Raw genomic sequence first — 15500 nt, forward strand, 5'->3', positions numbered from 1 at the left:
AATTGGGTACTCCACCTTGTCAAATACCAAAATCCACTGAATTTCAAGGCCCTTTCAATTACCTTTCTAATTAGTTTGTAAAAATATAAGGGCAGTTGAAATACGCAGATGGAAAGTCAAGATCAGTAAACTAAAGGAGGAATCAAGTATGAATCTCTACATGAATATAAGACAAATGCTCAAATTCATCAATCAAAGCAAATGGACAACCTCACCATAATGATCCACTAGTAAAGAACCCTTCCCTTCACCATGAACATCCTGGAGTAGCTAATCTCACATCCCCACATCGGGCCAAATCGTGGCTCTAGACCATTGTATGCATGTATGCTCACACCCACAAACCCACACATGAGCATTGCATATACAGAGCCAGTTTCTGTCATATTCTGAGGTAGGAAGATCAGTAGTTTCCAGTTAGATCAACAGGACCAGAATAGTTCAAAGTGCAGATTATAACCTTTTGTATGCTCTTCACCTTTCGAAGTCACATGAGAAAACCCCCAAATGGAAAGTTCCTACCTTGCATCATCCAGAGATTCCATAAATCCCCATCTAGGTGCATGCACTCCCTTGCATATCCACAAACCTGCAAGACTTGCATGACTATGTCCCATTAAACAACTTTAAGACATGATTTGATTGATTCAAAAGGGTTTCTAGCATAGCATCTGCTAATAAACACACACAATCATGCACCCAATATAACAAACTTGAATTATAAAAACCAGACTCACCAAATTACTTATTTCAATTACGATAGTCCTGTGCATTGAGAATGATTTACTAATATTGAAAGGAGACCTTCCAAGACAATAAATAGCATGTGGCCCAGTATTGGATGGCTTCCTGTTTTGTAAGGCTGATGCTTATGCTCATGCAGCCCTGCATAACCATGCCATTGACCATATTGTACCAAGTAATTTGCTCTCACAGATACAAATTTATACCCACCAACATGGCGAAATTCTTGATAGAAGGGAATTGCCTTGATTTAAGCTTCAGTGCTTCACTTTTCCAATTAAACTTCCCGCTGAGAAGAATCAGAAGAATCACCTCTGATCATACAAAAACCTCATTCTTTTGTCTCAAGACCACCCTGTCACCTTCCAAAAAGACAGTCCTTTCACTCACACTTTATAGATCGGTATATGTGGCGGACAAAAAGTAAGGAGGCTCTAAATCCAACAGTTCCTAACATGAGGAAAAATCCATAGCATACGCAAGCCATATAACCAAAAAAGAAAGATGTCTGCATAAAACCAGTCATATCTGAGCGTGCGAAATAGTAGTAGAAGCAGTAGCCAAAAATAAAGACACCGGTTGAGCCCCCACACAAGACAGACCTGCAGGAAAATGAGAATCAACATGGAAGTTATTATTTAAAAAATCCAATGCTTCAAAACATGTCGCTAAAACTTCAAGGAAGCATAAGATGTAAACGAAATGTCAAATTTCTTCCTTAATCAGGGCGAGCTACTGAATCTTGCATACTAAAAATCATCAAGACATTATGAGCTATAATCTGAGCTACCACCCAACAAGAACCCGAACAAAAAAGTGGAGACAACCACCCATTTCCTGGCTGTAGCTATCATCCGAAAAAAAAACATTTCAAGACTATTCACTAGCAATTTTACATCTCCTGTAGCTAAGAAGAAGAATAACTTGAGAGAATATACATATACCTTTGTAAGACTAGAATGCACAAATTCAAATTTTTGTTGTTCTAAGGTCCAAATTCTACAATGAAAATAAAAGAGAAAACTAAAGAGGAGAAATAAGGAAAAAATAATTTTGAAAAACAAAAGGTAGACACACCTAGCAAGCAAAGCATCCTTACTTAGAAGGCACGTGCATACTCAATTTACTCTTTTTTCGAAACTTATAAAAAAAGCAGGCTGTTCAGCTCCACTGGAGAGAATCCCTAGACTCCCTGTATGAAACAGGTTTTCCTGATGATGTAAGCTTATTACGATCACAATCAAATCACCAACCTCAATAGCAATCTCCGCAAGGGGACAAACTGAATTAGCCAGGAAACATTGGAAAATCCATCAAATATTTAAGTGCCTTTAGAGTGAAGCATCCAATAGGCTTATTCTGTTGCCATAGCTGAGGAATACAGGCCATGAAACTCCACTCCCTGTGCTTTTTTTTTCTAACTACATGCCAGCAGCAAGTGTATCAGATGACAACTGTACGCTCCTCAACTATCCATACTTTGGTACCCTTCAGCTTGTGAGATTGTCGAAGAAGCTTGATCCGCATATCTTTTGACTTCAATGGAAGGATTGCATGACCTTTATAGTGCATAATAGAACCCGGCCTGAAGTCGTCATCATCCTACTCATCATCATCGCCCATTCAATGTTGGGCAAGCTTGCTTTGATCTTTGTCAATATTTCAGTATATGTGTCCTCTTTATACCAATATTCTGGGAGTCCCCCTATTCTAATCTTCAGTACATTATCACATCTAGCTTCGTGTTCTTTAATCTCTGCTTGAGTATCAAACTTACTTGCTTTGGTGTCCACTTCCACAATCACTTCCTTCTTAGCAGTTTGCACTTAAATGTGAACAAGATCTTTGATTGTAGAGACTAGCTGCGGGGTAGGGGGGGAATCCTTACAAGATTTTACAGCCTCATCAATTACTGCCTCCTTACTAGGCCCTTCCAGAATGTGAAGTCGAACCTTTACTTCTGTCAGTTCCAATCATAGCTCTCTCACTACTTGCTGCAGATAAAAAATCCGATCCTGTTACCCAAGGATGGGTCGTTTTGAGCCTTCTTATTGGTAATTGCGTGCATACAAAAAGGGTGTCATGGCTGCCACTGTAGAGTACCGAGTCCTGATGGAGGTTTAAGGAGTTGAAGGGGACTTGGAGCAGAGGGTAGGCCAGTCCATAATTGGTTGTCTGTACATCCCTCTAGCTGAGCCTAACCCCGGGGTTGGGTTAAGGATTTAGCCCAACTCGAAATTAGGGTTAGTTTGCTGTTTGAAGAGACTAGGTGAGGGGGTGTTTGTTATTGACGACGAGACTAGGGGGACTGGCAGCTAGCGGCTACTGGCGGTCGCTGCAGGTGGGACAAGAGTTGCAAATGGGTGGTGAGCAAGAGATGTGAGTTGAGCGGAGGAGAGCTGACCGGGGGGGGGAGCAGGTCGGGGGGGTAGACGAGGGAGTAGGCGGAGGAGCAGATGGGGGAGAGTGGAGGAGCAGACGGAGGGGAGCGAAAGAGCAGACGGGGAGAGAGAGAGAGAGAGAGAGAGAGAGAGAGAGAGAGAGAGAGAGAGATGATATGACATGGTTGTCGTAAAGTCCGCTCGAGACCCTACAAGATCTATGGCATTGGAAACTACTATCAAATTGATAGTAGCATACTACAAAGCGATTTTAGCTCTTTGCATGCATCTAATACAATTTCTGAAAATTCCTTATTGGTTAATATGCGGCCAGCCGACCTTTTATGTCCAGAATTTTATTGTGGTGTCCCAAAAAATTTCAGATGTGTACCTGGTTGTTTGGTCTGACGACTCAAGACGTCTCCTAAAAGAGGGCATTGTTATTCTACTTTTCTCAGTACTTTCCTTGATATGCATGTGTGCTCTACAATGGAGAAATGTGTTCTCTTCATTTTCTATTTCTCTGTGGATAGATTTTACAAATTCTTGCCTCCCTTGAGATTCTTGGTCTAATCTACTGGAGGAGTGTGTGCTCTTCATTTTTTTTAAATATATATACCTTTGTAAGACTAGAATAAGTCCAATCATACAAATTTAGATTTTTTGTTATTCTAAAGACCAAAAATCTACACATTAAAAAAAAAGAGAGAGAAGAAAAAAGAGGTAAACAAAAACTTTTATGAACAAAAAAAGGAAGACATACTTAGCAAGCAAAGCAACACTTATGTCGTCATCAGCGCCCAAGCATAAGTAGCTATACTAGGTTTCTAAAGACCCGCGGAGTCTCTTGGGCAAACCCTGTGCTTACTAAAATACGTCCAAAAAAAAAGAGAGAGAGAAGGTGACTAAGCAAAAATAAACAAGCAAGTCAAGAAACAAAAAACAAAATCTTCCAAAAAAACTGGAATTAACTCTCTCTCTCTCTCTCTCTCTCTCTCTCTCTCTCTATTGTTGCAAGGAAAGCCTCTCTATTGTTGCTTCATAGATTTCAAGAAGGCATTTGACACAGTGCCTAGAAACAAGTTGGGGGAAAGAATGGACCAATTAAGAGTGCCAAACCACTTAAAAACAGCAGTTTTCAGATTGTATGAGAGGGTAACTTGCCAACTCAAAGGCAGAAACGGATTGTCAAATACATTCCACAGTAATATGGGGGTTAAACAGGGTTGCCCTTTGTCACCAACATTATTTGGACTATGTATTGACAGATTGGAGGAGTTGGTCAAAGAAATGATGCAAGAGCAGCAGCTAGAGGGCCCTGAAATATGTGCATACACCGTACTACTGTTGTTATATGCAGATGATGTTGTCTTTTTCTCATACACAGCAGAAAGTATGCAGAGGATGATGCCCATTCTACACAAGCTCTGTGCAGAGAGTGGACTCATGGTAAATGCCACCAAAACTAAAATGATGATAGTAAAAACAAAGCAGCCTGCAAACACCCCAAGTATTATGTTCAATGAGCAGGAAATTGAGAGGGTAAACACATTCAAATACTTGGGAATAGATGTGCCAGCAAATCATAGATGGAATGATTGTGTCCATAGAAGGATAGATGCTGGGTGGGGAAAGTATTATCATTTTGAAAATGACTGCAGAAATAGTGACACTAAGAGATGGAGCATCAAACGGATTCTATTTGATGCATATGTGGTGCAAACAGTGCTATATGCAGTAGAAGTATGGGGAGGAAGCATCTCAGCATCAAAATGGAATGATATTGAAAAAATACAGAAATCATTTCTAAGACGGCATCTAGGAGTCAAAATTACTACACCGTACTCAATCATGCTTATTGAGACTGGTACAAGGCCCATTGAACTGAGAGCACTACGAAGGGTTTTCAAATATGTGAAGAAGGTCAAGAACATGGGGTGGCAGAGATTACCAATGAAAGCATGGGAAGCAAGTAAAAGGCCTCAAAAGACAAACAAAAGCAAGATGTTATCATCTGGTTGGTGGCAAGACATTCAAAGATGGTTCCAAAGATGGAGAGTAACATCCTACCTTGAGATGTCATCCGGGGAAATGGATGAGAAGGCATTTCATAAAGCTTTGTTGGGAATATTGCAACAAAAATGGCAATCAGCTGAGAAAAGGGCTAAGTATGAGTACTATTGTACACATATCAATCCCATCTATTGGGACACCTACTCCAAGGAGGAAGATAATGCACAAAAGTACATAACTATACCCATACCTGCAAATGCAAGAAGAAGTATTGCACTCATCCGCACCCGATCACACACTTTGGAGGTAGAGAAAGGTGCTTGGGGAGATGTCTCAAGGGAACAAAGATTTTGCAAGTTATGTGACCAAGAACAAGTAGAGACAGAGGCACATGTCCTCCTTACATGCCCACGATATGCATGCATAAGGAGGGACTTTAACAACATTACAAAGGAACACGACACCCTCGCAAGCTTGCTTTCACATACCCATATAGCCACTCTGGGCAATTTTATTGCCAAGATTCTTCAATATCGGGAATGTTGTATTACTCAATGTATTTCAGAATAGTTGTTTTCCTACCCCTTCCATAAAAGAAGGGAGACACTTGTATTGTGATTTTCATGGGTCCCATGGGTCGGTTTCTCGGCCCCCAGAGGACGGTAATACATTCTTCTTCTTCTTCTTCTTCTCTCTCTCTCTCTCTCTTATTTAAAACATAAAAAGCTAAATGGACCCTTTACTCTTATGTATTGCTTCCTACAAAGAGGCAAAATTGCAATCATAACTTAGAAAGCACAAGCATACTCAATCAAACTCTCTTTTGAAACTAAAAGAAACACGAGCTATTTAGCTCCCCGCTTTTTGTTTTCAGCTTATGTTCAATCATTCTAAACATTCCTAAGGCCGATACACCATAGATAAAAGGCTTCATATCTAAGATTGTGCGTACTTTTTTGATTATTTTCCTTGCATTATACCTCTTGTGTAATAGTAAAGTGATCAAATTACTACAATGAGTGATAAAAGACTCCTTAGTTGTACAAAGGCAGGAAAATCTATGGAATTGACTCCATATTTTGCCAAATCAGAAACGCTTGAGTCAATGTGAGGCGTTTTTATAATGTGTAAACCACCATATTCAAGTTGTTCACGTTTATCGTAAATATCAACCTCTAATCCTATGGTAGATTGAGAAAGTCTAAGATCTAAGAAAACACAAGAATCCCCCCTTGAAGTACAGTTCAGTTCACAAGAGTCATGAGGATAGATTCCTTCTCCAAAAGCACAAGCATCTTTGTATGTAAAGTCTTGAAAGTTAGAAACATCTCGTACAAATAAATCATCTATAAAACGCCTAGCTTGGCTAAGCTTATGTAAAATGATAGGGTAGGTATTGATAGAAATAAGACGTTGCATCAAATTCATAAGTGAAAAGATAAAGGTTTGCTAAAAAGATGGCACAATTAGTGCCCATGGGGATTCCTATAATTTGTTGAAACAAAGAATCACCTAATGTGATGTAAATATTATCTAAAAGAAAATCTATCCAAGAGCAAACATCTTCAACACTTACTACCTTTGTGTATCTTTTCTTTTCAGAACCAATGTCATGATCTTTATTTTTTAGGCACAAAAAGTCAAAGCATAAGGCTGTTTTCTCAACTTTTAGCACTTTGCATCTATCTTTGTCAAATCTCACCTTGAAAACTTCAGCCACTAGCTTTCTTATTATAAACTTCAGGTCTTCCAACTTGATCTTTGTGTAAAGCGTGGTAAAATCAAAGGTTTGAAGGAGAATAGGAGACTCTTTTCCCCGAATGCTTCGAGAGGAATTAAAAAATTTTACAACAAGAATCACTTCTACAGTGTCATTTAAATAAGTCCCACCAAAGTTCATGGACACTAGGCAACATGGCTTTGAAGTAGTAGCTTAGCCATTTAGAGACATCCGTTAAAATAGTCTCACAAGCAGCTGCAATAAACCTTGGCTTTTTTGAAGTTTTGTGGAACTTCCAAGCAGCACAAAGAAAAGGGATACTTGGATTGCAAACAAACCTAGAAGACTTGCAAAAACTCTAGTGTTTTGAGATTAAATCCTTTTGAGAAACTAAGGCAAGGGCGTAAGTTTTGGCAGACGAGCTCACTTCTCTCAAAAGACATTCTAAGTAAAACTTTTTGCAAATAAAAACAAAGTTACTGGAACATTTGTCCATATAAGAAATAACAAAATTCCTATGGAATTCTCGAAGAAGAGTTTCATCGTCTTTAGAAAGAAGGTTACTTTGCTTTGAGCAATTAACCGAAGGCATTTCTTCTAGTTTCAAAGCGACTTTCTTCAAAATCTTCCCTTTCCATTCTGATAAGGTATTTTGAACTCCTAAACATTCTTATAATTGCAAAACAAACTTTGAGATTCCCTTATCGATAGCTTTTAAAAGGCAAGACTCTTTAAAAGAGTACAATCGAAATTTCGTGCCTTTCATGAAAAGGTCTTTTAAGTTACTAGAAAGCAAAATTGAGGTATCATTTCTATTTCCCTGTAGGATAGATTTTACAAATTCTTGCCTCCCTTGAGATTCTTGGTCTAAACCACTTGCCCCTTTCCACCTCTAGATCGTCAAAGGTGGTTCTTATTCTGTTGATTATGTGCCTTTTGAACATTGAAATATCTTCCTCATGATATTCTGCATCTTGTACTTCTCATTTCATTGAGCTATTGTGAGAGAGAGTGTTGTAAGTGAGACTACCAATATGCTAACCAATGCTTAAAAATAGCAGCTAGTGAGTGTTGGTGAATTTGAAGCCTCTCATTTTTCCTTGCAAAGTATTGTTGACATGTGATGTACACGCTTCCATTGCTCCTCTGCGCCCAAACCATCTAGACGATTAGCCGAGAGCGGGGTTCGCACGGCCTGGTACGCAAGCATATCCAGATGGTTTGCTAGCAATGGTAGTCAAAAGGACAAGCTCCCCCCTTCAAATACAACTTGGATGCCCTGTCCCTCTAGATCTCACGAGATGAGATCAACCATATCATACGGTTGGATCTACTCCAGCTCCACACATCGCGGCCTTGGGGGGATCCTAGAGTTCCCACCAAGATCTAATTCTATTGCGACTATTTTCTTGAGTGTATCAAAGGATGGGGTGATTATCAGACCCTAGTAGTTGGAGAACGGACGGGTCTCACACACAGGTTTGCCATAAGACATTTGTAGATCTCGTCCCAACAACTGAGGGTCGGGCACGGAGAGCCACAAGCACAGCTAGGGAGTAGAGGATATGCAAGCTATGCACACGAGCAAAGGTAGAAGCACTTCCTAAGCACTTGCCCAATCTACTATGAGATTCGAGGACAATACCACTGTCTCTTTCAGGAGGGACATGGTTTTGAGCCCTTCTCCCGACTGATCCACTTTCATGACCAAGTTTGTGTTGGCCTTTTGATGGGGATGCAACAACACAGAGAGACTTTATTGCAGTAGCCCCATGATAATGTGGAGTAGAGAAGGAGGAGATACTCGACATGAGGACCGCACGGATCAACGGGAAGAGATGACGGGGAGCGATGGACAAAGACTACACACGATACTGAGATTGACCAGAGCACGCACGATGGTCCACCCTATCCCAGCTCTACTCAAAGGGGACCGATCATGGAGACCACACCCCCCGCCACAACGAGAGACAACCTGACAAACACAGATACAAGACATCTTCGCAGCCCATGAGAGCCACCATGGCACCTGGCTATGTATTTTAGGGGCAAAGCTTCATAAGAATGATGCCAAGCTTAAACAGCGAGTGAAACCTTTCAATGCAGGCAAATCCTCGTGTTTATTTGGTTATTGTTAAAATTAAACCTAATTGCCCAGCAATTGCAATATGTTTCTTACTAAGGCAATTACTTCTTTGCTAGAGTCTACCCTTTGCATATCGACCCCCATTGAAGAGGTTACTAGCATGAGTGTCTTATCCCTTAGTATGTTTGCTTACATCTTTTGTACAAATTTTATCTTGAGGCTTATCCTTGGTATGTTTGCTTACTTCCTTTGCATAAATTTATACATTGTCCAACAAGATATGGAAGTATTTCAATAAGGAAATATATCACATCTAAAAAGAGCTCACGTTTCATGGATAATCAAATGCATAGGTCTAGATGGTACCTAGGTGCATCAAACAGTTAAAATATCATCTCCATAGTCAATGCTAGCATGAATAGGAGCTAGAAACATGTAAGAATAGGCATTTGCCGAGTGTGGTAAGGCTAGAATTATGAAACAATGCCCTAAAACCTATGTACTTTACGCAAGCATCGAGTAGACAAGGTTAGAATCCAAGTTGCACCTAGAAACATGCATGTGGGTTGCAAGTAACACGTGCCTAGAGTAGATTGAGATGCCAGTAGGGGTAGATTGCAGATGCTAGAGGTACACAAGCATCCTTGGAAACAACTCCTGATTTGAGAAGAAGCAACAAGATGAAGAAAGTGAACATTGGCTACCGTGGAAAATGGAGATAGTTATGCAAGAATGCACATGAAACAAGAATGCTCCCCAAATCTAAACAAGAGAAAATACAAAAAGCTACAGAACTATGAAAATCCACTAAAAAGATAAAAACAAGTTCTTAAACTTAATTTATGTAAATATCTCTTAGTTTAAGCAAATATTCTAATCTAAATAAATAGGGAATAAAATACAATATTTTAATTAATTGTAGAACAGGGGATAGGGCAGATTTGAGAAGGGGATATCAAAAAAGAGGAGAGTAGGGAGAAGCCAAAGATTGAAAAATCTCTGAAAGCAAGTCTGAAAGCTAAGTTCCAAACTTGAAATGGAACGCCCATGAGACCCAACATATATTAAAGAAATTCAAAAATGAAAATGGGATGTAGGATCCCAGAGATATGCAGCAATCCGAAACAAGTGTCTAGAATATTAAGTTCAAAAAAGCATCTCAAAGTGGAATTGTAAGCCACTCAAAACACTAGAACACCCTAGACACCTACAAGACATAAGACACCTAACCTAGCTCAATCTACCTAATTCTAACTAGACCTAATCACCTAGGTCTTGCAACTCAAAACCTTAGGAAAACAATGGTGAAGACAACTTTTTGTCGAGGCGAGGTGAGCGGTGGCCGAAGCGATGCATGCAATGGTAGATCATGACAAGCAACGTACGGATCATGAGCTGAGCCTCTACTTGCACAAAATGGATGCCACGAGAGTCCATACATTAAGTGACGAGTCCCAATTTCAATAAGGCGGGACACAGTGAGAAAAGAACGCATGTGTGGCGCTAGAGCTTCCTTGTAGCAAAATCCTCCTAAAGGGAAAGCACTTGCACAAGGTTGATGTCCACAAACTTACTTGCTATAGACTAGTATGAGGGAGTGTGGCCACTGTTCTCTTGTAGCTTCAAGATGATATGTGAAGATGCTTGTGGCCCATACAATCAATGATTGTGATTGGCCTGAAGTTGCGCTATGCTTCTAGTCCATACTGGTTGTGAGTAGCGCCTCTACTTTAAACAAAAACAATGCCATGAGGGTCTGTGTGCTAAGCCCCAAATTCAATAAGACGAAACGCAAGGAGAAAAGGAAGCTTGTGTGGCATTGGTGCTTCCTTGTGACGTAATCTTCTTGAAGGGAAAAAAATTGCACAAGGCTGTTGTCCATGAACTTGGTTGCTCAAAAGGAGCGCAATAGCTCCTTGTAACTCCAAACCAATATGTGAAGATACTTGTGGCCCATACACTTAAACAATTGTGATCGGCCTCAAGCTGCCCTATGCTTCCTACTCGTACAAAGGTACAATGAAGATGCTTGCAAAAGATGGAAGCAAGCAAAAGGTGGAGGTACAAAGGGAAGGAGCGAGCTCTAAAGGAGAAGATAGAGCTAAACGGGTAGCGAAGAAAACGAACTCATAGTATACAGACCATAAAAAGAGATCTAGAGGCTGGCCCTAGGCCTGCTCCATTGGGGTATATAACTCACTTTGAGGAGGAGCTAAAGCCATTTTGGATGAGACTCTTCAGTCTGTGCTGCCCTCCCTCCTTTTCAGCTTGGAAGGCAGCTTGATTTATTGTCTTTCTTTCTTTCAGCTTCGTATTTGCAACCCTATTTTGCATCTTTGTAAAAGTACAAATGATCTCCTAATTGAAAGAAAAGGTCAATTGAAACCTTAGACCGGTCTTGTGGATTCTCTCATCTGCCCTTCATTCACCTTCATAGCTGAGAAAGCTTTCACCAGTGTTTGTTACATCCTTGGCTAATCTCAGGTGTTACATGCCTGTTTTATTCCATGGATGATTGACATACTTTTCTCATTTATCTAGTCCTTGTGCACACACTTACTGACCACACCTGTATTTGTATGAGTTCTTTTAAACAAGTGGCTGGTCAGGAGGTTGTTTCCTTGATACCACGTGCCCTTTCCAATCTAATGGTAGCAATTCTACCAAGGCACAGAAAGCATGACAGCAGAGGCAACTTTGAAAATAAGAGCAACATTTTACCACGCATAGGACAAAAGAATGAAAAAGCCAGGGGGGAGGAGGGGGGAGCGCGGGGGAGAGGGAACAAGCGGGAGAGCATAGGTTGAGATTTTTACCTCCACCACCATTCATGATCCTCCACAGCAAGTTGGAAATAAGTAAGGGCTATTGTGATAAACGCTGTCACAATGATCAGAATAATGAAAACAATAAAAAGGATGCTGTAGATTGTGTACACTTTGTGACCCCAGACACTGGCAAAAATGTAATACAGTTCAATGTAAATTGCACTGAATGGTAAAAAGCCTGCCATTGCCATCTGTGGAACTGTTCCTCTGTACCAAGGCAACTGAGGAATCTCTCTGGGATATTTCGTAGTGCGGCAGGGAGCTTGAAATTCTGCTTTGGTATTTTTACCAGCAATCCCTCCCAAAATCAACAAAGGCGAAGTCACAAGGGTCCAAATGAGAAGAATAACCACAATCGTACCAAAAGGGAGAGCTGCAGTAGAATTGTAGGCAATTGCAACAGTGTTCAAGAAACAAAATGTCAAGAAAAGAGGACCACAAAACAGGCAGCCAGTTAACAACACATTGCGGACCTGCAAAACAATATGTTGCTCAGCTTCAATCCAATGACAAACTGAAGGACAATAGGAAACTACTGAGTGTCAGCTCACCCAATTGGCTCCTTCAAGTTGTTGGTAAAAGGAAGCTGCACTGTAGCCTGCAATTCCTGATGTGAGAGCATATATCACAACAAGTGCGGTATAGAGTGCACCTCGGTTGTAAGGGTAGAAAACACCAACTAGAGCCAGCATGAATATGAAGATGGCACTGCAAGTCCAAATTCAACTTGAATAAAACCATATACAATCTACCAAGTGACTTTTGATAAAGCACATACAGATCCAATTATTCACAGAATTTCAACACTCACAGGGCAAGCAATTGAGTGCCGCTTCCAAGCACAGCACAGAACAATGACTTGTTCGAAGGATATCTGAAAACGTCTCCATGAATATATTTCCAGCCCGTTTCCTCTTGGTCCTCAGCTGTCTCATCATCGCGTGAATACCTTGAGTGCAGCAGTTCACAAATAGGACCTTAAACCTCACGACCTCAAACAAGAAGACAAATGAATTTCAATTACTTCCAGAAAGATTCTACGATTGCAAACACACATGAATTTCAAACATAGTGATTGAAATCAGTGAGCTATGTCACAACTGAATCAGCCAGGACTCTTACTTGATGAAGTCATTTTTCAGGACCCGCATTAATATGGTGGCAAGGAAACCCGTTAAAAGAAGGACTGTCACGCATGAATTAATGATAGAAAACCAATGGATCTCCAGATGTTGAGGCAGAAATGAATACTTCGCATATTTCTCCATGCGGCGATCAAAAGGCTTATCTGTTTGCTTCCAGTTGACAGAATAGAGGAACTCAACTTCTACCTTCTTATCGTCTGTTATATCCACTGTGTAACTGCGATCTGTTGCTACACTTATTTCTATCACCCGATCTTCATTGTAAAGAACTTCAAAGTGCACATGTGTGTATAACAAGTACTTCATGTCTTGTTCATCTATTTTTCCAATAAAACCCCAGATAGGCAGATCGTCATAGTACATTTGAAAGTAATAGTCTTTTTTCACTGCCTCTCGGAAAACTCGAACTTCTTCCTTTGTGAGCGTCTTCTTGCAGAGACTCTTCGAAACTTTGTCTTCTCTGAAATTCAATTGGTATCTTGCATGCACCATACGGTCTCCATTGAGAACTTCCCCAAGATCCTCCCTCTTTTCAGTCACCTGAGCTGCAATTTCGAAATGCAAAGAACACTTGTTAACATTATAACATCACCTGTACGATTTTTACATTATAACATTTTACAACATGCGGAACGTGGAAGAATAGAATAAATACCTGGAGGGCAGAAAGGCAGATCAAAATATCTGTAAGTCTCACTGCATGAGGTCCACAAAACAGTGAGAAGGCTTGAACAAACTCGAATTAAAACAAAAGACAACACCAGCAGAAGTACATAAGCTCCGATTCCCACATGGAATAAAGCTGTCATCTAATCTAAGCATCGAAACAAGGTGAATGATAATAAATCATTCATAAGGCCTGCCGAAGATCCAAATAGGAAAGAGGGCGGAGATGATGAATTGAAAGGGATGAGGGAGACAAAAGAGAGAGAGAGAGGCCCTGAAAATGTGGAGGAGAAAAATAGCAAGAAAAAATAGTGATTTTTTAAAAATAAAAAATGGCCATTTTCGCTTCTGAATGCCTTCGCCTTCACTTAGGCTTCACTTAGGCCTCCCTGTGGCAGGCCAAAAAATTGTTCGAACGTTTCCAGCTCATCAGCGACTAGGTGATGACTAGGGTGCAGTTATGGAGATCTAGGAACCTCAACCCCTGAAATTAGAATCCAAAAGAATCACACCCCCATAGCAATAGCTCCGATCTCGTAATGGCATCCGATGATACGATTAAAAACCGTACCACAGATTTAGCAAAACGGCGGCCTCGTTTCTAACGGGACTGTGATTTCCAAAAGGAAACGTGAAAATCTTCTCCGAGGCAACGGATCACGCACCTAATTGTGTGCAGCTAGGAAAGAAAAGCTAGACAGCTCGCATCGACAACAATCTGAGCGTACCCGTAAAGAAGGGAGGAGGAAGCAAGCACATTTTGACAGATGTGGCAAAAGAAATGGCAAGAAACCTCTCGCTCGCTCGCTCGCTGGCTGTCTCTCACACAAAAACACACACACGCCCCAGCACAGACAAAACCAGAGAGAAAAAAGAGGGAAAGGCATTACCTGGGGTTCTGAAAGGGGCCGACTTTGTTGGCGTAAAGAGGGACAGGGGCAGAGAGAGCGTATTTGTGATCGGAAGGGCTGGCGAGGGAGAGGAAGAAGTGGGAGAGGAGGAGGAGGAAAGGAAGGGCAGCCATGACGAGCAGAGAGAGGGCAGAGCAGAAGCAGATCGGGGAAGGCAAAAGGGAAGAAAGGGGGATCAGCAAGAGGAGCTGAGAAACGCCATAGCCAAAACATGCCACAGCTTCACAGACCTTTGCAGCTCCCAAAGATCAACCATCAACAGAAATTGGAACCTCAAAGATTGACCACGGTTCATCACCTCATTTTCAACATACAGAAAGTACTTGCCCCAACCCCCAAATAAAAACAAGATGAATTGATAATAAACTAGAATGCTTTCCCAAGTAGCTTGTAATAGGCCAATTGATCTAACGGCTTAAAATGTGCAACATGGCTTCAACCATGGATTGTAGAGTAAATGTGCAACATGGCTTCAACTATGGATTGTAGAGTAAAACTCTCTAGTGCTGGCCAAGTTAATCATTTATAAGTCCTGCCTGAGATCCAAATAGCAAAAGAGGGCGCAGATGATGAATTTAAAGGGATGAGGGAGACAAAGAGAGAGAGAGAGAGAGAGGGGCCCTGTAAATGTGGAGGAGAATAATAGCAAGAGAAAATCGTGATTTAAAAAAAATAAAAAAGGGCCTTTTTCGCCTTCGCCTTCACTTCGGCCTCCCTATGGTGGCCGGCCAAAAAAACATTCTCTCTCTCTCTCTCTCTCTCTCATTTTAAAGCCATTCATAACTACACCATCCTAGTAGTCAGCCAGCTTATTGTTGTTGCTCCTCCTCCTCCTCACGTGTTCCTCAAACCTCACACAGTTCACCTTTGATCATGCCAGAGAGGATCACCAATCAGTAGGGTACTAGGGATGATCATGCTAGAGAAGAAGAAGGGAGATGATCACAGGATCCTTCCCTATTGATCTTTTGATCATGCCAAAGAAAATCAGGGATGATCAGCTCAC

The 15500-nt window shown here is 40.9% G+C and overlaps 1 protein-coding gene across 1 annotated transcript; it reads right to left on the reverse strand.

The window, feature by feature from the left end:
• Nucleotides 1-869: 869 nt before the first annotated feature.
• Nucleotides 870-14838, reverse strand: LOC147900064 (transmembrane 9 superfamily member 2-like). The gene is made up of 7 exons (XM_087376761.1): nucleotides 14474-14838; nucleotides 13573-13613; nucleotides 12895-13462; nucleotides 12584-12721; nucleotides 12324-12480; nucleotides 11761-12245; nucleotides 870-1346 (listed from the first exon to the last, which is right to left on the reverse strand). Exons 1-7 carry the CDS (start codon nucleotides 14605-14607, stop codon nucleotides 1127-1129), a joined length of 1743 nt encoding a protein of 580 aa, XP_087232887.1. The 5' UTR covers nucleotides 14608-14838; the 3' UTR covers nucleotides 870-1126.
• Between the last annotated feature and the right edge of the window lie 662 nt (nucleotides 14839-15500).

Source organism: Dipteris shenzhenensis, chromosome 7 (assembly GCF_047967505.1).
Source record: "Dipteris shenzhenensis isolate YYH24624 ecotype China chromosome 7, Dip_SZ_1.0, whole genome shotgun sequence".
Lineage (NCBI taxonomy): Eukaryota > Viridiplantae > Streptophyta > Polypodiopsida > Gleicheniales > Dipteridaceae > Dipteris > Dipteris shenzhenensis.

Bases quoted from the DNA above. Each gene is read 5' to 3' on its own strand.
- LOC147900064 (XM_087376761.1), bottom strand. From the start codon at position 14,607: ATGGCTGCCCTTCCTTTCCTCCTCCTCCTCTCCCACTTCTTCCTCTCC. The intron at 13,463-13,572 runs GTATTTATTCTA...TCGAAATTGCAG, and splicing joins TCTGCCTTTCTGCCCTCCAG to CTCAGGTGACTGAAAAGAGG. The intron at 12,481-12,583 runs GTGAGTGTTGAA...TTGGACTTGCAG, and splicing joins GGCACTCAATTGCTTGCCCT to TGCCATCTTCATATTCATGC.